A 26,199-nucleotide genomic window follows, 5' to 3' on the forward strand; every position below is an offset into this window, starting at 1 on the left:
CAGATCTTACGTCATTAAAAACACATGGGTAAAGCAGTCACTAAAGTTCTGTCACACACAGTCACCCAGTTACGGAGTAAAACACTGCATGGACAACATGCCACGTGCACTTTTCTCTAGGCGCACCCATAGCGTAATTTTCCAGAACTTCAAGCCACATAGTAGCCACGCATGGACCACAATAAGGTTCCTTAAACCAGTCAATTCTGTTACTCGGACAAAAAAAACGCATAGGCAATGTTTACTACACTCCCTCAGCGGAAACTAGCACTAAATACAGAATGAAGTAGGACTTTACTTAATTTCAACATAAAGAGTCCTTCTGCAATTGTTTAGCGTCTTGTGAAATTTGAGCCTTTAAATGCTTAGCACTGTCAACATATCAGTGATTTGTGAAACTCCACCGCATAACTGAGATGATTCAGCCTGGAAGAACATGTTAACATAAATACAGTATTTATCCACCATCTTTACAAATGATTCCCACCAAAAGTGTTCCAATTGAACAAGTGTCGTCTGGTGCCAGCTGAACAAAAACACTAAACTTATGTATTGTATGTTTTTTTTTTTAAATATATTGATGTCTAGTCATGGCATTAAATGGCGGAGCTAAAAAGTTCTTCAGGAGTTCTTCCATATGATCAAGAAACAATTCAGTTGAGACTTAAAGCCTAATCTCTTCTCGTCAATGTCTTATCAATGACGGTTAATTTGTGTAACTTGTAACTTGATTTGATAATGCTTGCTTTGTTGTGATTAACAATGTAATCTACCACATTCATGGTAATCATGTGGTTTCCCAGTCACTGAGGACATGCTGTGAATTTGCTTGCCGAGCATGATTACAATAATGCACATCGGGAATAACACTGTATGCGTTTCACCAAGTGCAACCACTCAATTAGGCAATGATCCGGCTTAAATTTGTGCAATGTCTTTATGATACCATTATGATAACAATGCACTAGAGGAATGCGAATGAATTACTGTATGTGCTGAAGTCTATGACAGACTGAACCGTAGTAACGTCTCTATGCTGATTATATGATCATAAACTATTAAGAAAGTCTTCTATAATGTACAATTTTTTTTTTTTTACTGAAAGCAAAATCATACAGTGTAGAAAAAAAACACAGGCTGTGTAAAATTACAGCCTGGGCTGGAAATACATCAACCTTTCACTTTACACAACGTTTCTGCTATTCTTGGTTCTCCAAAACTGCCACTTTAAGGCCTTCTTAACTCCAAATAAGATCATCTGGATGTCAAATTGCCCCTTATTTATTATGTATTTCATTCCTTAAAAAAGAATGAGAACTTACATATTTGTTTATGTTGTGTATCAGAAGATGTGTACTCCAGCTAGGTAATTAGACTTAATTAAATTAAGTCATTAAGGTAATTAAACAATCATAAACGCAGACAGGCGTACTTTTAAATTCCATAACAACTTTGCTGAATAAAATCAGATCTTAGCTAGTGTGTTGTTTTTAAAGCTACCAGTGGCTAGACAACTTGCGAAGGGTCAAAGCAGAGCGCTCAAACCGCCACCTGTGTATAATAACACATTAAACATTACAATCTGAGACTGGTCATCAGTGTTTTGCTGGTAGATGTGACAGCAATACTGGTATTGCTCATTACTGCGGGTTTACAGCACGCTGTTGTCTCCGAAACTCCTCTACTGGCATGAAAAAAATTAGCAGCCTTTCTCCAGAGCTAAGCTAGCTGACTAACTAGCAATAACAGAAACCGCACGCGACACCCACAGGTAGTTAAACCAGCTCGTGCGTTTATAAGCGGACAGACTACAAGCCTGAAGTGGCTAGTTAGTGTCCTATCTGATTAGCAGAGTATAAACTGTTAGCCCCAGTGTTTGTTGTCTCCTGGAAATATCTGCTCGTAGACATAAAATGTGTCGTTTAGGCGCAAAAAGTGCGCCATAACTGCAGTATAACGTCCAAACCTGGTGAAGAAGCAGCCGTACAGATATAACTTACTTGTTCGGAGTTTTGGGGTGAAGTGTCTCTCAGCAGTCCGGTGTGTATACAACGTCAGAAAACGATTTGTTTTCCTACCCGTATTAGGTAAAAATCCCGCCTCCTCTGCTGTGATTAGTTAATTCTTCCAAGGTTCTTATTTATTGGAAGACAGAGCCGCCACTCAATCCTAAAGTCAAAGCCTGAACGATGCTACCCAATCCTAGACCGGGTAGCGGGACAAGTCGGAATACAGGCGGGTCAAACTCGTGGTATTGGGTTCATACACTGCCACTGGAACGAGGCTCGGGGTGTTTGAGCGCCACCGTGAGGCACAAAAAAAACCTCCATTAAATCGAAACCAAAATCAGATAGGATGGCGTACAGCATTGATTTCAATTTATTATCACAATAAAAACAAACACCTTGAACCTGAGCAGAAAAATCCTGTAAACTGTCCTGGACACTGACACTCCAGGGCTGGATCTGATAAACTGTAAGTCTTAAAACATTCCAGGAAGATCTGCAAATTAATTTTGACTAAAGTCCCATTGTGGAAAAAAAGTGTTTGTTTGGCTTGTTTTTGTTCGTTTTTTTATGCGAAGTACATGGGGCATGTTTACTACCCACTTTCTACCCTCGGGGAAAAGGTTAAGATCTTGTTGTCAGATAAACCCATTGTGATCAGGATGGTGAATCAGGAGCCTATCCCAGGAGCACAACTGGTGCGACAGGTGGGAATACACAGTTTTTTTGTTGTTGTTGGCCAGGTGTCGCCACAGCGGAATATCCAGTCCGCACTACAACTTGGCACAAATTTTACGGCGGATGCCCTTCCTGACGCAACCCTCCCATTTTATCCGGGCTTGGGACCGGCACTGCATCCAGTGGCTGGGGTTTGGGCGCTGGCTGGGAATCAACCCTGGGCTTTCCAATGGGGAAAAAACTGGCAGGCTCAAATCCTTAATTCTGCCACTTTTATGAAATGCCTACTGTTACATCCAGTAATCTAACAGTATGGCATAAAAGTTGATGTGACAGTGCCTACGCCTGTGACACGCTAGTGACCACTGTAAAACCAGTGCAAACACACAAACAAACAAGCAGAATTTCTGGTCTGTTTATATAAGGAACAGGTCTTCAGTGGTCGCTTAAAGATTGTCATTTCCCAACATAGGATTCAAGGATTCAAAGATTCTTTATTGTCATACTAGCACACTTTCATGTTATGGTATGAAATTGGGATCCAGGTCCCGTTTAAGCCACATAGATAACAGAATAATATAAATATAAGAATGTATATGTGTATATACATGAATATAAACACATTTTCAAGAACTATATTGCACATTTTGTACATTGGACTTAAAGGGTTATATATGTATGGCACTATAGAGTATTATATTACACAAAACATATAGGGATATATTGTAATTAAATACTATCCATTGTTAGCAGCTTGTGATTGTGTTTGATGGGAGAGGACCTACAGAGCACGGCAGTCTAATTGCCTCAGGGTAAAAGCAGTTTTTAAACCTGGTGGTCTTGCACTGAAGGCTCCTCAGCCTTCTGCCTGAGGGAAGAGGTTGAAATAGAGCATGTGCAGGGTGTGTGGAGTCCCTAATAATGCGGAGGGTTCTTCCTCCGCATCTTGCAGTGTACAGTTCAGTGACAGAGGGGAGCCTGCTCCCCACTGTCCTCTGTGCAGCCTTAACTACACTCTAAAAACTAACTCAGAGGACCTTTTACCACTACTTGATTTAATACATGGATGCAAGTTAAACATTCTAATTAATTGATTTAGATGAACTTTCAAAGTTGCAAACTTTATTTTTATAAGTTGTGATCAAATAATAATGCTGGTAATTATATTAACTTAATTTTGCATGTAATTTAAACTCAAATTTAATTGTTAATGGGTTGAAAACAAAATTTAAGTTGTCTTAACTTTAAAAAGTTGGCATAATAAGTTAATTTTTTTTAAGTTATATCCTACCCCCTATGCCTGGACGTGTTCCAGTGGTAAGATTGTGTGTTAGCAGACTTATGGGCTAACCAAACTTAATATAAACAAAATTTCATGGTGAGTAACACTTCAATTTACATCTAATAGATCTACTAAAGTAATGAATTTGCATTTATTTTAATGAGATATCTGCTTAGCAAGAGAGCTGTTTGGAAAAACATTATTCAAGTTTTGCTAATTTGACCATTTGACTGTAAGCTTCATAATGTTAACTAATTTCAGTCACAGCCACAGTTTTTAAAAGTCTTTTGTTCATTCACATAGATGGCTGTGTGCTTCCACTGTAGGCAAATTGTAGTAGCAAAAAAGTAAAAGCAGAGTGTTTCTTTTATTTTAGTTTGCTTGTATTTTAGTTACTTTTGTAATACAATTCAAAGTTAATATTTGTCTGGGATTTGTGGTATTTTTCATAACATTAAAGGGTATGTAAAATGTTGGCATTGTGATTCTGACAGTATCACTGAGGTGTATGAAATTAATATTTTGCATCAATAGTTATTCAATAGACATCAGTCTAATTAGATTAGTATGTTGTTAAGTTTGTCAATATTGTTTAAAAAAATGGGCTGTGAGTGCAAACTGTAAATTTATCTCTCTCATTGGAAATGACTGGTGTGGTGTCATTCAGAGCTTAGTCTCTTGGAATGTTCTATGACATGCTACTTGGCTTTTGACTCATATAATTATAGAGATTTGGCTAACTTTGTTGTGATAGCATAATTTATTATGCTTAGTTATTCTTAATGAGGACCAGTTAAATTTTGAGGTTTTTATTTGCATTTTGTGCAAGATTTATATATAATTTGTTCACATACTTAACTGCAGTTGAAAATAAAAGCTAATTGCACAAAAATAATGGTTGAACTAATGTATTTTTTTTAAATCTACTACATTAACAAAAACCAAAAAACCCTACATAAAAAGAAACCTGAAAAAAAATCTATTTGGAGTCACTTAATTTTTTAAATGGTTGCTATTTGAAATTTTGTATAAACTATTATAGTAATTAAACAACATATAAAATTGCTTTAAAACAATATGGTAAAGCCATTTGGAGCAACATAATTTATACGAGTTATCAACTTAAAAACTTGCCTTTTGTCTAACAGTTAATAAGTAAGGGGTAATTAAAATAATCTTTAACTGAAGAGGAAAAGCTAATTCCCCCAACGCAAAGAAGCTTGTTGGTTCAAAATAATTTCAAATGAAGTTGTCATAACTCAAAAAGACTAATGCAAAACGTTGCATTAATTTTTTTTGTTAGGTCTAAACATTTCTTTTTAGAGTGTACCCTCTTCAGGGCTTTCCTCTCAGCTGCAGTGCTATTGCCGTGCCACACAGTGATGTAGCAGCCGATGATACTTTCTACATCGATAGAAACTTCTCAGAACCAGGCCCCCAAGCTCAGCTCGTTTTAGCTTCCTGAGGAAGTAGAGGTGTTGGTAGGCCTTTTAAATCAGGCCCGAGGTGTTGATGCTCCAAGTTAAGTCTTAGCTACTGTATGTGGACACCCAGATACTTCAAGCTGGGGACCCCTTCCACGGCAGCTCCATCAATGTGTAGGGGGAGAGGAGTTCGCTTGTCCTTTCTGAAGTCCACCACCATTTCTTTGGTCTTTTTTACATTGATGCAGAGGTTATATTCTCTACACCACTATACCAGTTGTTCCACCTCCTCTCTGTATAGGATTCATCGTTATCAGTGATGCGTCCCACTACTGCTGTCATCTGCGAATTTAACTATATGGCAGCTGGAGTGTCTCGCCGTGCAGTCATACGTCAGGTGACAGAAAAAAAAAATAGTCTAGATGCATGTCTTTTTCTATGCCTGAGAGATGGTGAGACCAGTTGAGCAGTGCTGGAGGTTTGGAGGGAACATGTAGAAATACAGTTCTAGCTTTTCATGAGCTTGGAGCTTTGTTTAGAAAAGAAACCACTTTGTGGTCTGGTCTGATGTATTTGCAGGTTCCCTCAGAGACACAAACAGAATTACCCTATTTATCTGAGTGTGTATTGTTGCACTAAATTTGTCACAATTGAATAAAGTCTCATGCATAAGCATTCTTATATTCATTTTCAGTAACACATTATCCTGATTAGCATCGTAGTGAATCAGGAGGCTATCCCATCAACACATAAAGCAGAATGCAAAATATATATTCTACACAATGAATCTGTTTGTATGACAATTAAACATAAATAACAATATCATCATATTTTACTGTTTTTGTTCAATGGTTGAGCAAGACACGTGTTTCATGAACTGATCCATTATTTGCACTCATGTTACCTTCTTTCATCAATTCTTACAAGCCTCATAAGAACTATAAGGCTGCCCCCATCGTGCTTTGTAGATAAAAATACCCAGGTAATCAGCAGATGGTTTCATCAGGCCAGAGTGCTTTTATGTGTTTTGGCAAACTCCTGTCAAGCCAACATAAGCCTTTTATTGAGGAGTGGCTAATGTCTAGCCCCTCTAACATAGAGACCTGCTGCTGCAGATATGATTGTCCAGCTGTCGGGTTCTCCATCTTTATACCTTTCAATTCTGTCAGAATGTCGGTTGGGATTAAGAATGATAAAAGTCATTGTAAGCTTTAATTCTTCTCTCATTCTAACACAAGTCTGTGTCAGAGGTATATGGAGAATATCTTTGACCTCATGTCCTTTTGTCTCTGACATGCCTTGGCTTTATATAAAACATATTTTATCAGCTGAATTTACCACTTCTTTAATATTTTGAATGAATTTACAAACTTAACAAAAACTATGTTAGTGATTTTGCATTGTAGGGTATTAAAAATCTAAGTAAAGCTCAATTTCTCAATGTACTATGTCTTAGAATACCTCGGCATCAAGTCTAGTAGACTGGTAAAAAATGGTTATTTCAGTTTATATTCCTTTTCAGATGTATCCTCATATGCCAAACCACAATGATAGTTTTATTTTTTATCATTTTTAAAGAAAAAGAAGTTGAATGTCAGGTTTTAAATACAAATCTATTTAACTAATCACTTTTGTTAGAGATCACCAACGTTAAACCCTCACTCTCATCACTTTGTCTATATACATGAAAAAGATTCCACACTACAGACATCAGCCATTAATCAGACGAGCCTGGTGGTGAAATGGACCTGGATCGTCTTCACCCACTGTATTCTTGTAGACAGACTTTGTTTCAAAATGTGCTGAGGACAAAATGCTGTGAAAAAACACTGTGATCAATCCTGTTGGAAGGCAAAAGAAAACCAAAGTGTGATTCTACAAGTGGGTTAAATTGCCTAGTACAATGACCCTCATGCAAACAACTTACTGTATTTGCTCACATAATATTCAAAATGTATTTTTTCTTCTTATATAAGGAAAATGAATGAATGACACGTTTGACACAGCTTGTTTGAAGCCATTCTGTTCCCTGAAGATGTTCTGTGCTGTATGTAAAGTGGACTGAGGAAGCGATTAGTTATCATTATACATAGAAATGTACCTTTATACTGAAGCATAGACTTATCTGCACAACAACTTTAATGCATTATATTAAAGCAGTATATGAATGCATTTTTATATTGTTAAATTTCATGGGCCATGTCCTCAGTCATGGCTATATAAAGAAGTATCATCACTGATTAAAATGTGCAAACTTGGCAATGAGCTGTTTGGGAGACGATTCCGGTGACAAAATTCCCATAATCCATAGTGCAAAAAGTTATGCATAGACATACTTCGTGAAAAAATATTAGAGCATACTTGATTTCCTGCTCAAATATCTTCTCAGTGTTATTTTATTTGTGCTTCCATCTGAGCTCATGTGAGATTTTGATGTGTAATAGAGCAACTAGTAAAACCTGTTCTGTATGAAAAAGAAACCAGTAAACTAATTGCTGCAATCGTGGCAATAACTTGTTATTTTGGTTGCACAACCCACTTTTTATTCCCTTTATGCAGAGAACACTGAATATACACTGAATCTGATAAAGTAGTAAAAAAAGGTTAATAAGGCTGAACTATGCAACAAGTATCAGTGAAACTGAAAAACTGTAACATTTTAATGATATTAATTTTTTTCAATCCACCTTCTAAATGTTCCAATCTGAGCTAAAAAGACTGTACATTAAAATGATCTTGTTTACATGTAATACACTTCCGGGTTTTTCATTACTTACACTGCATTGTGAAAATAAAAGAATTAAAAAAAGAAAATAATAATAATAAAAAAATATAATAAGCAAAATATGCCATATTTTCCCAATATAGCAAAAGTTCTATCCATTATGTGTTATAATACATAAACCAAGCTGTTAAAAATTCATCAAAAGTATTTCTACATCAGAGACTTACAGACGAGTGCAAAAGTTTTTGCAGGTAAAAAGGAAGATGCACTAGTTTTGGTTAAAAATGTAATAAAATCACAAATAAAATGTGCGTATTCTGGGACAAATCTAAAAATTCTGAGACTAAATAGATAGAAAAAAAAACAAGAAATATCATCTTAAAGTAGCATTGTATAGTTATATGCAAACCTTTTAATAAAATCAAATTTGTTTGTCATTATAAATATCTATATCTTTGTTACTTGTGACAATGACAGAACATGTGTGAAAACCAGCAGCACTATATAACTATATTAAATTCCTTAGCGTTCTTCCTTTTTTTTCCAAAGGTGTACAAACTTTTGCATTCAACTGTATGTACTAACTGCCCTCTGAACTTTTGGCTGGACTGACAAACATGTTCATAAGTGTTAGTTATAATTAGATCATGCATACGAGATGAACAATTTTTATGGCAGCACATTAAAGTGAAAATAAACTATGTTTTAATGTCAAATGTCAGTGCTTAGTATGAAGACCACTGGATGCATTCACAGTCTTTTCCACAATATTTTTACAATCATTCTTAATGACAAAAAATATTTCTAACCGTACTTTTAATTAAAAATGTATTTAATTTTTTCTCTAATGAAATACAGTAAAGTTTTAGAACTATTTTTAGAAATCTCTTCATTTCAATCATAATATTGTATCACTGATGATATGATTTATCAAGATCTCAATAAACTGTGCCACAATATGCATTCTCGCAATATCAGCAGCCTAAAAAAACAAGTTTTTTAAGGATTCTTTGGATTCTTAATGGATTCTACTCAAAATGCTTTCTGAAAGGAAAACTTTCAATGCTCCCTACAGATTCTAGACTTTCTTCTACAACACTGACTGACACAAATACTTCTTACAGTCTTGATTGAAAATCTATATTCATACCCATGATTGTTATATATATATATATATATATATATATATATATATATATATATATATATAATAACAACAAAAACAGCATTAAATTGTTATTGCTGTTAAAATGTACCAATTCATATTGTGCAAAAAAAATTGTGTATTGTGATTGGATATTTTTGTGATACGACCCACCACTAAAAACATTGTTCTAAATAACTGAATATGGCATTACACCATTAGTCCACTTGATACTGCAAAAAAAACTTCAACAAAACTCCTTTCCACAAGTTCCATTCCTTCAGAGTCGTCTCTTTCACTCATGATGAACTCATGTTAACACAGCCAAAGTTTTGCAGGTAACTGCACTTTGAATGCATTCCTTCGAACCCATTCCATCTTGTTGCTGTAACTTTTCCTGGCCTTACACCATGGCCTTTACATGGCTCTCAAAAATAAATAAAGTGGAAACAAGTGGGCTTAGTTCTGGGGATCTCATTTGCCAATCTCCAGGACCATGGTAACCAATCCAAGAAAACTTTTAATCCAACCATTGTCTATGTATAGGGACTTTTGGGGCAGACTGTATTTAAATAAAGGCCCAAATTCTAAATTGTTTTTAAAAATGCAGATTACAATTTTAAATACCCTTGCCAACATTCCGTTCTCATATAACAATCTCATGTAACCCAATGCAAAAAAATCACTACACAACAACGCACTCAGTCCATGACTTCAGTCTTTTCCATCATGCCATTCTCTAAAAGGTGAAAAAGGAGCGCCATGTTTGACTGCTTAAGCATAGACCTTGCATAGAGAAAGCTAGAAATAGTCCTTTGCTCTTATATCAATACTCCTTGATGATTTGTCCTTTTACACGCCACATTCATTCATATTAAAAGCTGATATTAATACTGAATACATGATTTTCCTTATCTTAGAGAATTCCAACAGCAGCATATGAAAAGTCATGTTAAATAGCCCTCGTGCAGTAAAGACAGGAAGCTCATATTCTAAAGATGCCCAAACTCAGGTAAAATTACTGCTCTGGTGAGTTTCTAGGGCTCAGAAATCCTGTACCACAAATACTCATAGAAAATCTGTGTCCAAAAGCTTCAGCAGCAATAAATATTCATCTGTAAAAGTCACTTGTATTGACTGTGCTCCAACGCGAAGCATCAGGTTCTGTACACTTCTTGTTATCCCAGTGTTCTCTGTGCTCGAGAGGTGGGTATACAGCACATTTCAGCTTGTTTAAAAAAAAACAAAACACTTTTTTTTTTTCGTCTTGACCGTGTATATTTCATTATTAAGTCTCTGAAAACAAGCAAATAAATGCCTCTTTCAGGTGTGTTTTCTTGGGACCGCAAAATGGCTTGTGCCACAGTGGTCACCTGAAATAGCTCACTTCATATCATTCACCACTGCTCAGACGTCAGTGCTGATGGCATGTGTGTTGCAGTAGAAGTCGGGAAAGGATTGTGAGCTCAGCGAGGTGCCATGTGTGGAGGGCAGCATGTAGGCAAGGCGCTCTGCACCGTTGCGTGTCTCGTCCCTGTTGCGGAAGTGGAAGGAGTTGCTGTAGAATGAGGAGCAGGTGGGGCAGGAGCTGTGGGCCACTTCAGGAGACACGGACAGGGGACAGATGCTGGACCCCTCCATGCCTGAAGGTCTGCAGACATCACAGGAGAACTGTGCCTCAGAGTAGGAAGGTGAGTCTGGGTTGGATTCATTCTGCTTACAGCAATAATACTGAGATAAAGAGAGGGGGGGGGGGAATGCAGTCATGGAGTCAGAAATAGACTATTTGGAACTACTTAAATATTTGCTCCATTTTTTATTCATACAATAACACAATTATGACAGAAAACATTTTTATAAATCAATTCAGATCGAGTCAGACGACTATGAAAGCTCAATAATAAACATATCTATGATAAAAGAGGGCTGTGAATGTGATTACTGCAACTGAATAAAAATGTCAAACTCCTGGTTATGATGGCTTTGGATTTTTCTGTGAAACGTGGGAAAGACCTGGAGAACATACAGGAGAACCTTTTCATCCCAGATTTGGATAGATTTGTATATCTACAGTATCATTCATAAAGTATACATATGGCCGCCTTTAAAAAAAATGGAACAGCAAGGCCAGTTTTTGGTTCTTATACACTGAGAATGTTTGAGTTTGAATTTACAGTATAAGACAAATACGACATGACAAATAAGAAGTTTTCCTATTTTCACTTCTAGATTCTTAAAAACTAAAAAGAAAACCGGCACCTTTGGTGGTCAAATATCCTCAACTGATAGATGACGGATACTTTATATGACAGATGACGTGACAGATAGTCTTAAAGTTAAAAACATACTTGGATATTGCTTTCTTGCAATAACTCCATTGAGCCGGCACCCCAATGATATCACTTGGACAGTCTAAATTTTTTTTTATTTTTTGAGATGAGAGTGGTTGTGGTTTTTTTTTTTGGGAAATTGTTAGACAGAATGTTTCCGTCCATCATCAATAGAGATTAGCGGCCCTGTTCCACCAGCCGCCATGCAAACCCAAGCTTTAAGCGTGTATGTTGTGAAACCTGAGCTGATCCTATCTACAGTTTGTCTACAGTTTTGTGGTTTGCGTCTTGTAGTATGGCCTCTTTATTTAATTTTTAAATCTTGAAGTCTTTCTCAAACAATGAATTGTGATACCTTTACCCCTGCCTTGTGAAGACTGATAGAGAGATTGTCCTCTGACCTTGTTTCTGTCGTCAACTGCTGTCCTTTTTCTTGCCTGACCTGTTTGATATCTGATGGTTAGTACACCAGTGGGTTTTTTACTTCCTTTTCAGGGAATTCCAAATTGCTGTAATGCCTATACCCTATGCTTTTGCAATATGTCTGAAAGATGATTTTTTTTTTTCAGCTACAAAATAGAAACATACACTTCTCTAGAATTCATATGGGTTTATCCCTTTAAACAACAAATGCAGGCTTCGCAGGTGTAACCCAGGGCTCACACACAAGAAGAGCTATTAATTATTCAATCAGTCAATCTAACAGGGCTCGTCTGAGTAACAAGACACACATACAGATGTAAATATCAGGAAATAAGGGATTTTTTTAAAAATCTTTTGAATGTAATGTAAAAGATAAAGGGAATTAGTGAATAAAAGTGGTGTAATGGAGTGTACCTGGAGTCGGCAGTAGCAGAGCACTACAATGATACACAGCAGTATCACCGTTGCGAGTATTCCTCCAGTTATGACAACAGTTCCCGCTGTCATTCGACCAGATCTCCATCAAACCCTGTGAACATGCAGAAGCACAAAGTCCTAAAAGAGCCTAATATCTTTGTCAAGCAAGCAATGTCACTGAACATATGGAAACACTACCTTTACATTCTTATACAAAATCACCGGTTCAAAGAATTACAATGCAACTTTAATCTAAAATTATTCCACTCAAACTTAATGTTGGTGTCTCAGTGGCTTAGTGATGAGCACACTAGCATTGCACCTCCAGGGTCTGGGTTCGATTCCCGGCCAGGCTCGATTCCCGTCTCTGTGTGCATGGACTTTGCATGTTCTCCCCGTGCTTGATGGCTTTCCCCTGGGTACTCTGGTGTCCTCCCACAGTCCAGAGACATGCAGATTAGGCTAAATGGTCTCCCCACAGTTGCCCATAGTGTGTGAGTGTGTATTTGTATGTGCCCTATGAAGGATTGGCACCCTGTCCTGGTCCTTAAGTGTCCTGGGATAGGCTCCAGGCCCCTCGCGACCCTGTATACAGAACTAAGCGGTACATAGTGAGTGAGTGAGTGAAACTTACTGTAATGTTTTAGTATTAAAACATTAAATCCTTTTGGGGGAGTTAAACTTCCTGCACCCTTATTTAGAGGAAGAAATGCAGGGGAAAAATGTGATAATCAAGTCTGGGTTAATATTAAACATATAAAAGGCAAATGTTGGTGTCCTGACATGAGATTAACCAAGCATGTTCCCAGTTATATAAGTTGGGGAGGATTTGCATTTGCATATTTAAAGAAAGACAAACATTTAAGACAGAAATGTGCAAGTTCTTTCCTATAAAAGAACTATATTTTATGTGAAATTACATTAAAGTGAAGTTTAAAAGTAATATGACAGTTAATCTTATACATCGAAGAAATACAATAATACCCAGCGAACTTTAAATCAACAACATGTTTCAATTATTGCTCACCGCTATTGTGTTTAAAAATTAAACTGAAACAAAACATTTAAAGTGAAATCCAGAGGAGAGGAAGAGAGCAGGCGAGGTAATGAAAACCATAATTCATGCCAGTGCCATCAAATTGGACATCTTTGATTGAGGCATTCGTATGGTTCTTTGGTTTGTTTAGACATTTTTATTGTGTGGAGAAATATAACATTGCGTATTTTCTACTAAATGTAGTTAAAAAAATGAATCAGCCTTCTAAACAAGCCCAGGGTTTCAAAATCAATAAACATTGATCACAGTGTCCTTCAGATGTCAACCTATTTTGTCTTTGTTCTCAGTTATTATGGCTACTATGTTTCTGTATGTATACGTTTGTCTTGGTCTTACCTAGTCACGTTGGTATGGGGTTTGGACTTGTTTACTCTGGGTCTTTATGTTGGTACTTATTGACCGTGGTTGGTATGGATCATTGTCTCAATTACCATGGGTCTCAGTTGGTATGCATAATAGTTTTGATTAGTATTGAATTACAAGGTTGATCTGAGATCAGATACTTCAGTGTGTGATAATCTCACTCGGTGTAGGTCCTGGTCTCGGTCTTAAATTGAGCTGAAATTGGTTTTGGTTTTAGTCATAGTTAGTCTGGGTCAAACAGGATTTTTTAAGGGGTTTTTATGTGTCTTGGGCTCGTATGGTCTCAGCTGGAACGTGTCATGGTCCTATGTGGTGCAGAAGGACTGCGAGAAAAGTAGGTCACTAGATGGCAGTTTGCAACCATGTACCTACTAAGGATTATTTTATACCTTTATAAAAATAATAAATATAACCTTTTACTATTCAGAGAGTAATGCGTCTTTTAATAATACAGTAGAGCTGACAACAAATATCTGGGATATTATAGGATATACAATATAGGAACATTTCTGTAAGCTAAAAACCTTAAATCTTTTACAATGCCTGCTTCATGCTGCCTGGAACTGACACGTAATCATCCAATTTGCTGCTTCCTGTTTGTACTCCCTAGTGGGTCTCTGTAGCAACAAAATCAAATCTGAGCCGATCATTCGGTATTAACCCAGTACATAGTGGTTTGTATGTCACTGCTGCCGTAACAGCAATTACACAGGCTGTCATACACACGTATAATCAGATTCACGCACTAATCAATATGTTTTTCAGCAGTTGGATCTAAGCTGGACAAATGGACCGAACGGTTCGATAAAAAGAAATGTCTGAGGAGAGAAGTACAGAGAGAGAGAGAGAGAGAGAGAGAGAGAGTCTGCTGATGCCTGTGTCCTCTGTTTTCTCCTCTGTCAGAAGTGTAGTGAGTGTGCTGACACAGAGAGTGTTGGGTCAAGCAGCTTGGCGAAATTGAGTTTGACCAGAAGTGCAGATTTGATTAAGGAGCTGTCATGATGAAGTGCAATCACGCAGCTGGATGAGAATAATGAAGGCTCACAGCAGGAAGTGAGAGAAAATGAGAGCAGGAGACTGAAAAAGGGGAAGCCAGACACACCTGCTCATTTCTCTCTCTCTCTCTCTCTCTCTCTCTGCATTCATCATATCCTCCTGCTGCGGGAGAAATAATTGCATCTCGTTCTTCAGTATGCAAAAAAAAAAAAAAAAGGGAGATAATTTCTGATCACTGATTCATCCTACCAACCAGATGTCTTACCGAAACCGCTTCAAACGTTTCCATTGTACAATCCGCCATGGCCCCGTATATAAAATGTAGTCCATCAGACGGTATTGGGATAATGTTGCTCAGAAATAAAGGAAAGATATTGCAGTGTAGCACTGTACAAAGCTAAATCAACCCACTCTTATGAAAAGACAATAAATAATATAATTTACACATAAACAGCTTAAAAAATAGGTCTGTATTAAAAACACCGCTATTAAATCTGAACTACTTTATATATCGTCATAAATCACTTCCAGTAATGTTGTGTCAAAATTCAGGTCACATCTCCTACCTGACTCTGATGCCGTGTGACACCAAATTACATGCTGAGGAGCAAAATGATCTGGCCAGGACGGTTTTGTGAGAGAACCTCTCATCATGGTTTGATTGATGACCAAGGGATAGAACGTATACAATGCGAAACGTTTAAACTTCTGACCAAAAATAGTCCAATACCGGGAAAAAAAAAAAAAACTAACTAGAGATACATTATGGATGTTCTGGCAGTCTGACTGCATTTGGAGTAAAGCTACAGTACAACACAAGTAAAGGTAAGGGTAAATTTTCCCTGCGCTGATACTTGCACAGCACATCATACACCGTCCCATCTGAGATACAGCAGTAATCTAAAATGGATCTGTGCCTGTACGTTCCTCAGCACCCCATTAAGTGAAACTGAAGTCTGGCACATTGGACTCCACATCCTGAGCGGTTTTTGAAATTCTGCTCACACTGCAAGCGGATGGCTGTTCAAGCCTTTCACCACTGCTGAGCCCAGATTAGAGCAACAGTGAAAATGCAGGATTCTGGCGCAGCCTGCCTTCTCCTTCAGTGCCTGAAGTACTGTACTGCTGTAGTGCTGATAAGACTTCCTGCAGCTGCGTGCTGCCTGAGTAACACACGCATCTGCACTCTGCATCTACAGAGACAATTAACTTATTCGGCTAAGAGTGCCAAGCCAGCTGGACTACTTTATTTGACATTTCAGAATTGAAATACTCACGCAAAACCCACTTTAAAGTTTTATTTCATTAAAATGTTCGATGCAGCAGTTCATTTTAACTGCACCAAGAAAAACAGATTCATAAATATGCGAAATCTTCAATTCTACATTTCCCACAAGTGGGAAACTATTGTTGCATGTGATGCATTTACATACTGAAGTATGATTAGCTTTTATTTTTAGATTTGAAACTCCACATCCCATGCAACAATAGTTTCCCACTTATATGTAAATACTGAAACATTTTTTAAATAAATCTGCAGAATCAAAATTACCACAAATTTTTTTTTTTAAATAAATAAAAATAATAATTTAAAAATTAAAAACTGAACTTAGTGACAGAGGCTGCAAAGTGCCTAACGATACAATAAAAAATTGGGTTTGTTTATATAACAACCTCAGCAGCAACCTCGTTTCCCCTCTCGTCTGTTCCACCCACTCAGCATTCAGCAGCACCAGTATACTAATCACTGCCCTGATCGTAATATCATCATCTCCACCTGTTTCTACAGTTGACTGTCTTGCTGTCTTGACTTTCTCTCAAACAAATGCTAAGACTTGCAGGTGACAATAACCCATGACTCGCTCTCCCCACCTCCCCGAGGTTCCCCAAACCATAATACTTTCCGACTACTCACTCATTAAACCACTTAATGATCAAGTTGCATTTAATTTGAATGTAAAATTATAAATAAAAAGTCACATTTGAATTTGAAAAGTTACATTTTTGGTAATTGTGTCGTTTCTGTCGGATAAAATTATACCAAGTTTCACAATAGACACATTCACAAAGTGAGAGATGAAACATTTCTTAAAAATGTAAAGGCACAAAACAAGGTCATAACACTGGATATCTTACCATTTCCATAATCTGGCTTCTTAACTGTCCAGTTGCCAGACTGCTTTTAAAGAATTACTATTCAGTCCTAGCACTGAGAAATGACTAAACATAGTCCAAGATATGGCAGAATACTGAAGGGAAGAAATGTGCAAAGAATGTGCCTGTGTAACTCATCACATCATATTTCGGAAGTGGGAAGAAGACTAATGGTTCCTTTAGTGAATGGAAACAAGGGTCTTGAAGATCAGGTAATAAATATATGGACCCATTGCTTTGATGAAAAAATTAATAAACACTCACATTTTATTGTATAGTAGTTGACATCTTATATGAGCATTCTTATATTAATGAATATTAATATTAATAATAATAATAACATTCTTAATAAAGATAGACAACAGATAAGTCTGGATGTACTTCATGCATTCAGTGTTGGTTATACAGTAGAATATATATATATATATATATATATATATATATATATATATATATATATATATATATATATATAAGCCGCAGACTGTGTATATGAATAAGTTATAAAGCACTATACAGGTTAGAATAGTCATGTGGTCCAGTTTGGAGCTTTAACTGTATATCCATGTGGAAAATACTACAGTAAACCTGATGTATGATTCAGAATTTGCCTTAAATTTAGGAATCTCAGTAAATTTAATTATGTCTCTATAACAAGTCTGTAAGCTAAGAGTGGAGTTTTTCTTCAGCTTCAGCTCTTATTTTTATTTTATGTATGATGCATGTACATCAGTTCAGCTGGCAGAAGTACAATGTCTCCTCTTCGTCATCTGCTCTGTCCCTTCTGGGCAAACAGCCATCTAATCGCTTACTTTCTGTCCAGCCTCATCATGTCACCCCTCTCTCCTCCAATCCTCCGCCTATCCTGTTGTTTTCCCCTTATCTACCACATCGTTCTCTCTCGTAACACATTTCCTCCTGTCTGGCCCTAATGAGTACCTTTCTCTTGCTAAGGAGCTCTTTAAACAAGCTTGATCTCCAATGTTTAGCAGATAAATAATGATAGCTTCCATAATTATAGACTGTAGTCACAAGCAGCAGCAAACAATAATCCAACACGTGAGAACAACAACGAAGGCTATTTAAAGATAATTAGAAAACACTACGGCACAATCGGATGCACCCTGCCACCCCGAAGTATTCATTATGTGGATTTATTTTTGTGCTGCTGGATATTAAATTTTTTGATCCCTGCTGAATGTATTTTCAAGCGTGAACATTTTCGGATGTTCTGTCTACAATCTGTAGGCATCTGGTTTTTTTTTAATAAGTGTATCTTCTAAAGTTTTCAAAAATCATGTAAATAGGAACTAACATTTCTGTTCCCCTATCTGTGGAATCTTCAAAGCTATTCTTATTCTGGAGAGAGCACCACACTTACACACACTGATGAGCAATAGTCAAGCAGGAATAGGCATGAAATAATGTCCAGAGCAAGACAGATGAGTGTTTCTCGCTCTCATTAGTGCAGTCACTCTCAACGTTTGTTAGCCAGTGACCCCATTTTAAGATAACAGATTTTCCTCTACTTCCATTTCAAGTATAACAGCTGGTGTCCTTTCCTCCTGCGACCCTATGTGCTTCTTAGGCAGAAACCTATATATTAGATACTTCATATTTCTTCTAATTTAATTAAAGGAGTTAGTAAAAAAGTACTAAAAAAATAAATAATAATAATAGAAGCATTTCCCTTTTGCTCCATAATTTTTTGATGGAGTGATGGTGCTGATTCCCAAAGCTAGCAACTATTGCAAGTCTCTCGACCGAATACTTTTTGATAATTACTTCATTAATGTTTGTAAATATCTTCCTCAAACCAATATTCAAGATTGCAGATGTGCTTCAAACACAGTGAGACTTACTGTACTGTCATTTATATCAAATTAAGAGTGTGGTGCTGAGTGCTAGAACGTCATGGAGTGAAAAAACATTTAAACTACAAACTCTCTCAGAGTTTTAAAGGTGTCCGGGGAATTGTTTTTGGTTTTTAACCACAAAAATCCAACCTGGCAGGTCATCAGTGGAGGTCAGTGGCTTTTATTTTCCAACAGGATGCCTGTTACAGCTTCCACTCACAAACATCATGCTGCAAATTCAGTCTACCTTCACCTTTTTCCCCGTCAAACCCTCACCTGGGTCTTGAGGGCTGTTGAACAATTTTGTTGTGTTGCCTCCTGACAGCCCCATTGCATGGACAGTTAGATCAATGGCAGCCTTCTTACCCTCTACAGTAAACAAGACCTTGCTTCCAAGGTCCACTCTGAGCTGCCACTGGCATTATATTGGGGGTATGACTTCTTCCTTTTTAAAGTCTTTGGTTTGTCTAAGCTTTCCAATTCTCTTAATGTTTCATTCATTTTCCTTGCGGTGGCTACAAGGACGGTCTCTCCCTTAACATAGTGCATCTTACAGTCTGAGAGGATAGGCTCCCTGTACATGGAAGTTGACTGGAGTTGGGTTGACTTAAACAAAGTGTTGGAAGAATGAACAGAACTTCCACAGGTCAGTCCAGCTATTCTTCCACTTATGAGTAGGTGTCATTATTTTCCAAGGGCCCTAAAATCCCAAGTTCCGTATCCTTCTTCTTCTTCCCTGGTCCTTACAAAGGTCTCTGGCTTCAACCATTACTGGAAATAGATTAATCCAACCCAGGCCTTTCTACATTTTGGTTCCTATTGTTGTGTTTTATTTTATATTAATACATTGAAGTTCAGTTTATATTAAAATAAAACTAGCACACATTAAGTATGTAAACATAAAATGTCAGATTTCCCTCACTCTGTACTGCTACTTCCAGCCTTTACTTCTTTATCTACCCTCATTCAGATACAAGACACCCTCTAGTGCTTAAATAATTCATTACAACATACATAATCAACATTCAAATTTACCAAGATTGTTTTGACAAAGCTGAATATTGTCTGAGATATGTAAGATTATGTGGATTATGAAAATTTTAGCTATACCTATACAAGCTCAAGGGGAATAAACATTAGTCACCAATCAGGTATTGACTGATCAAGATTTGATCTAAATTTTTTCAAGGGTAATTGTTCTCTGTGACAACAGCATGGTGGTTTAGTGGTTGGCACTGTCGCCTTGCACCTCAAGGGTCCGGGTTTGATTCTCGCCTCTGTGTACATGGAGTTTGCAAGCACGCACACAGACACTCGCTGATGGAGGACACCGGAGTACCTGGAGGAAACCCACCTCCTGCTACGCCTAGTCCCCCACTATGTGTCACCACTGTTCAACTGCTGTTTAATGTAAATATCTAATCAGTCAATTGCATGACAGCAACTCAATGCATTTAAGCACATAGACATGCCCAAGACAGTCTACTGTTGTTTAAACCGAGCATCAGAAAGGGAAAAAAGGTGATTTACGTAACTTGTGGTATGGTTGTGGGTGCCAGACAGGTGCTGAAACTGCTGATCTAATGTGATTTTCCTGCACAACTGTCTTTGGGATTTACAAAGAATGGTCTGAAGAAGAGGAAATATCCAGTTCTTTGTGCAAAAATGCCTTGCTGATGCCCATGGTCAGAGGAAAAAGGCGAAACCGGTTCAAGCTGCTAAAAAGGCAAAATTAACTCAAGTAACCTCTCATTACAACCAAGGCATCTCTGAATGCACAACATGTTGAACCTGGAAGGAAATGGGCTACGCCTGCAGAAGATCATATGGAGTGCAACTCCTGTCAGCTGAGAAAAGGAAACTGAGGCTACAATTTGCATGGACTCACAACATAATCAGACAATAGAAGATTGGAAAAATGTTGCCTTGTCTAATGAGTCTCTATTCCAGCTATGACATTCAACAGATAGGGTCAGAACTTGGCATAAAGCGTATGAAACAATGGATCCATCCTGCCTTGTCTCAACAGTTCAGGCTGCTGCTGGTGGTGTAAAGGTCATGGTTTAAATGCCACAGCTTACCTGAGTATTGCTGCTGATCCCTTTATGCAAAGATTTATTTCTATAAGCCGATAATAGAAGTAAAATGTATTTGTTTATTTATTTATTTATGTGGCTTTCTCAAAAATCATCAGGCATAAAATACTGTTATAAATTCTACATATGAAATGAGCTTCACTGCAACTGTCAGAGATTAAAATAATATTCATGAGTAAAACGCAGCAGTTTTTTTTTTCCTATATATTGTTATATACTGTGTGGGACTCAGTGTGATTTAATATGACAAAATGAGGGACTGGGTTTCTGCCACTCAATGAACTTAATGTGTGTATTGAATTAAATTACTGTAAGACAGCATTCTGCTTTCCTCTAAATTAATTTTTGATACAATAACCAGGGAAGGGTCCCATTAAGATATAATAGCATACAATTTTATGATGCACTGGAGCTACAAGATTTATTCTACACAACATTAAGGCACAGAATATGTTTATACTGCAACTATAACTATTCATTAATTATTTTGCTCAAAGTGCTCTCAGTTTCGACTCTCACACTGTGGCATGAAGTGCACAAGTGAACAGATAAAAAGATAAAAAAGTTACAGCTCATCTTCCATCTCGAAGGATCCATTTGTGTATATCTTGAAGGGCAATAATACTCCAGCAAGGCCTGGGAGCGCAGGATTTATAGCTGTTCTGCGTGAGCTTCCCAGCCCAAGGACAAAGCTGCATCCAGGCTCGCATATCTGACAATCTCAAAGCACTGCCTGCCTCCTTATTCAGCACTTCCTGTTTCATTCCGTTTATTCACAGTGGTTATGGAGGGCTCTGAAATAAATGGCTGTATTTAATGATGTGCACAGATGTTATGCTTGCTCCATCTTCATCACTATGTTGTTGTTTCATGATTTACTGGATTGGGTCTCTAATGACACTGCTGCACTCATTAAAAGCTCAATGTATAAAGGAAGCGCCAACGTGTAACAGTCATGTTTTTTTAAATGGGCTTACTGTGCGTTGGCACAGTTTTACATCTTACACAAATCACGTATTCACATCCTGTTCTTCATTTGGTGAGGAGGTCAGAAAGCAGCATGGTGCCTCACCTCAGTGGTTCTTTACCCTGATCCTGCTCAGTTTATTGTTTTCCCAGCTCCAACATATACACATGTACACACTGATGCAGGAAAGGGCCTGGTCAGCTGATTCAATAGATCAAATGTATTATGGAAGGGTAAACAACAGAAGGCTGGAGTGGTCCAGAATCAGGGATGAAAAACAGTGGATGCTATTGGTTCCTTTAGCGATGATGGTTCCTTTCGAATAATTTTGAATCAGCTTGCAATTATGATTAACACAACAGCCACTTGGAGAAAAATTTTTTTTAGAATCAATTAATACATCTTTTTTTTGTAATTAATTTTCCGTAATTTCTGCTCTATTTTAATGGTGGATAGCACAGCAAAATATCTTGCAATATAAAAAAAATGCATTATATGCATTTACATATTTAAAGAAGAAGAATTAAATGATGGTTGCAAAAATTAAAATGGAACTTAGGTACTGGTTTCAGGAGTTATCACCTTATGATAAATTTACAATACCCAACTTATTACAAAAAATGTTTAATAAGGATCAAATATTCCTTCATTTACTATTAGTAACTGCTTAATTCTGGGCAGAGGTGTAGTTAATCCAGAGCCTATTCATGGAACACCTGTAGTAGTAATAAAATACACACTGGATGGAATGCAGAATCCCTGTCTCTTTCCCCCATATGGCCTTACTGTTTTGTTTTGTTTTTCAGTAAGAAAACCAAAGTACTTTGAGAAAACCTATATGCAGGTTAGTACATTATAGGATCAATCCAGGGACAATGAAGCTGTGAGGCAGCAACACTACGTGCTGTACCAAAATGTCATCTGACTCATATGTTGCAATATCAATATAATCTAAATTATTTCCTAACCCTGCAGAACTGCGATATTAAGACTAATAATTGACTTTTATTCCTCAGGAAATAATTCTAACACACATTTACATGCTGCCACCAATAAAAAATGCAATATACTGTACTAAAAAATTAAGTATATCACAATATACTATGGAAGGACTATACAGTATATTCCTCTTTTATAACAGAAGCAGGTTTTTAGATGGCACCTAATTAAAAGGGAGCACAAGTGTAGTACCAGCTATTCTGAGGAAGACACTGCTTTTGGAGCAGCAACCATAGGAGCTTTCAAGCATTAAAAACCTAGCTTTCAATAATTCAACTAGCATTCCTGCAACAATATTCTTCCATCACTGGGAAGTATTCAGAGGCAGGGATTCAGAGCCAGAGAGATCAGCCATCTTTCTCATAAAGCTCTCTGTCCTCCATGTTCCCCCGAAAGAACAAGAACAGTGAACCATAAAGAACAAGGCCGGTAAATCAAAGTGAATAAATATTGGACTTGGATTTAAAGTCGGGTGGAGGTTGAAGTTTATTTCATTTTGTAGTGAGGGTTAGAAAATAAAAGGTCATAAGACGCTCATGTTTTTAACATGTGAACCTTGCATTAATGAATACATTATTAATTTGGAATGCTGTGATTTGTGAAAGCTGCTGTAAAAACCCCTCTAGGACATATCTGACACACAGTGCATTCAACGACTTAATACAATATATTTAACCTGAATGGGTTAGAAGACTTGTGTCCCTATCTCAGCTGTGCCGTGTGATATTGCAGCACTGGAAACACACAAATGATAAGTTGGTGGTGTTAGATTGTGCATACTCAAAACAAGTGACTCGAATTACTCAACCTCAAATCTAAGCATGATCTGCTTGCACTACAGAAAACATAAAGAGAAAAAAAGATACTTGTTTAGCACAGACCAAACAGTGAGCATTGAATAAAAATGGGAGCATGTTTGCGATATTACTTGACTGTGTCATTGATATCATCACCTGAGCAGGTGAAAAAGACTGCATAATCAATACCGTAAACAAAGGCATGTCAAAGACAGATACTTAAAGACATTATTACTGCATTTATTTGCACTGATGACCCCTTGCTTTTTAATAGCACTATGATGTAAAAAAAAAAAAAACAATTATAGCACAAAAGCATACAGTAGGAAGCAGGTATAGAAAATATTCAAGTTTTTTTTTCTACACCATGAGTGCTATAGTGGAGACCCACCTCCCAGTTTATAATTACACTTATTTATTATCATATAAACCCTGTAACAGTGCAGACTATATGACTAGACAGGAACAACTTTTCACTTTCATTGGGATTTACAGTATGTAAAATGTGTCATTGTAATGGCAATACTGTAACAACAAGGGTTATTTAAACAGAATAAGAAACAAAATAGCAATACATGTAGATCAATAACAAAGTAGCAGTGTAATTGCTTTGATCTTTTTTTAAACAGGTATATAATCCGGATTGAAGCCTTACCTGTGTCTACAGTCTTTGTTTCACCATGGAGGCGATCAGGATCCAGGACTGGGATCTCTCTCTCTCACACACACACACACACACACACACACACGGTACCGTGCTGGATCTACACGCCGAGAAACACGAACTTCTTCACATCTGTATGATTTGAAATGCCTTGGTGTGTGCCTGGCCCTTCCTCCTCCTCCTCCTCCTCCTCCTCGGGTATCGCAGTGGTCGGTGTTTAACGCGGGACGTCTTTCCGCTGGATCCAGTCTGAACACATCCACAGCGGCTCTGAAACTCGGCACAACTTCTCGCTTTCTGCACTGAGCACTAAATCACACGGGGGAACAGTTCCACAGAGAACATGTCCTTAGAAGACACACACACACACACACACACACAGGGTTCACACATCCCCTCTACAAGAAATCCAGATTGTGTTCCTACGCGCAGGGGAACGCCCCCAAACCCGATCGCCCCGCCCCTTTCATCCTGTAAACCTTCCTGACGGCTTTTATTTACATCCTGAAAAATCATTCACATATATAGTGTTAGTCATGGTTGCAGTAAATCTGGAGCCTTTCCTGGAAATGCAGAGAGAGAGAGAGAGAGAGAGAGAGAGTAATCAGCTCAGGACAAGACACCACACACTCCTTCACACCAGGGTGCAGAAATCTAGTGCACACTACATAGTGGAGAGAAAACTGGGATATCCCAGAGGAAACCCACAGGGTAAACTGACTGAACCTGGAACCCTGGAGCTGTGACATGGCAACACTTCCCAAACACTTGGATATTAATACTTAGGACAAAGTCTTTTAAGACTTAAAAATGTAACTGGACAACCCCAGCTAACATGCCCAAGCAGGCCCACTGTGGGCAGGTGTGGGTTTATCTGTTGGTCCCTTAGGCCCCTTTGTGGGTAAGTCTACAATGAACCCCACATCGACCCATGTAGGTTAGCCCATGCAGGGCCCACAATAGTTCTGCCCTTTGAGGCCCTTTTTTTGAGTTTTCCGCGAGCAAGCCCATTTGTAGGCATCAGCCCCTGTATGGTAGCTCAAGCAGGCCCCATAGGAATTGTGAGGGTTTTCTGTGGTCAATCGTCTGTAGTCTTGCCCACAATAAGTCCACAAGGCCCCCTGTAGGTAAAACAAACATGTGGGCATAGCAGTTTTGACCATTGAGGCCCCTATAAGGAGTCTTGCCCACAGTAAAGTCTCATTGATCCCTGTGGGTTGCCCGATGCAGGACCCACAGCATCTAATATTTTAGCTTAACATTTGAAAATTAAGTTAATTAAGTACACAGAAGCCTTTACATACTGCTCTTTCTCTCTCTATATATATGGATGAGGCACTATCTTTTAGCTTCTTCCTAAAAGGCTTGGCCTCCTGGGTGTCTTGTGGAAACAGGCCCATTAAGCTCCCATTAAAAGCAATAATTGGCTGAATGAGGAAATTCAGTACAGGAGGCACTGGTTAAGTCGGCTAAAGGCTAGAACTGCTGACCATGGCCCTCAGCTGGGCTGTTCGTCTTTATCTAATACAGAGTTATGGATGTGGCTGGATTATTGACATGCTGCTTGGGTAATTTAATCTTCCCCATGGTGCTCAGAGAAGCAGAGGTTCTCTGACAGTGAACATTGTGTCAAGGTGAATATTACAAAGACAGACTAGGATAAAGAGTTGAAATGTATTCCTGATATAATTAACAGAACCATCCAAACCTCAAACCTGCAAGTAAGAGGATGAGCGTTTTCTAAAATGTATTTTGATTTATTCATTACTTCCTATTCATTAAGTCATTCCAATCAATTGACCTGTTGAATAATTTTGCATC

General features: G+C 37.7%; 2 protein-coding genes across 5 annotated transcripts in view; both read right to left on the minus strand.

Moving 5' to 3' along the window:
• Positions 1–2,070, minus strand: part of rabgap1l (RAB GTPase activating protein 1-like) — a 114,652-nt gene extending 112,582 nt beyond the window's left edge. For all 3 annotated transcript variants that reach the window (XM_053513154.1, XM_053513155.1, XM_053513156.1), the window contains exon 1: positions 2,001–2,070. The gene's annotated coding sequence lies outside the window, so the exon portion shown is untranslated. The remainder of the gene's footprint in view (positions 1–2,000) is intronic.
• A 7,299-nt stretch (positions 2,071–9,369) lies between these two features.
• On the minus strand, positions 9,370–24,755 carry fam163ab (family with sequence similarity 163 member Ab). Of its 2 annotated transcripts, none has more exons than XM_053512666.1 (3): positions 24,370–24,755; positions 12,427–12,541; positions 9,370–10,990 (listed from the first exon to the last, which is right to left on the minus strand). In XM_053512666.1, the coding sequence occupies exons 2-3, from the start codon at positions 12,517–12,519 to the stop codon at positions 10,667–10,669; spliced, it is 417 nt and encodes a 138-aa protein (XP_053368641.1). In that variant the 5' UTR covers positions 12,520–12,541; positions 24,370–24,755; the 3' UTR covers positions 9,370–10,666. The 2 variants fall into 2 exon arrangements, with proteins under 2 accessions (XP_053368641.1, XP_053368642.1); XM_053512667.1 differs by lacking the exon at positions 24,370–24,755 and adding an exon at positions 12,752–12,909.
• Positions 24,756–26,199: the final 1,444 nt, after the last annotated feature.

Source organism: Clarias gariepinus, chromosome 15 (assembly GCF_024256425.1).
Source record: "Clarias gariepinus isolate MV-2021 ecotype Netherlands chromosome 15, CGAR_prim_01v2, whole genome shotgun sequence".
In the NCBI taxonomy this organism is placed as follows: Eukaryota; Metazoa; Chordata; class Actinopteri; order Siluriformes; family Clariidae; genus Clarias; species Clarias gariepinus.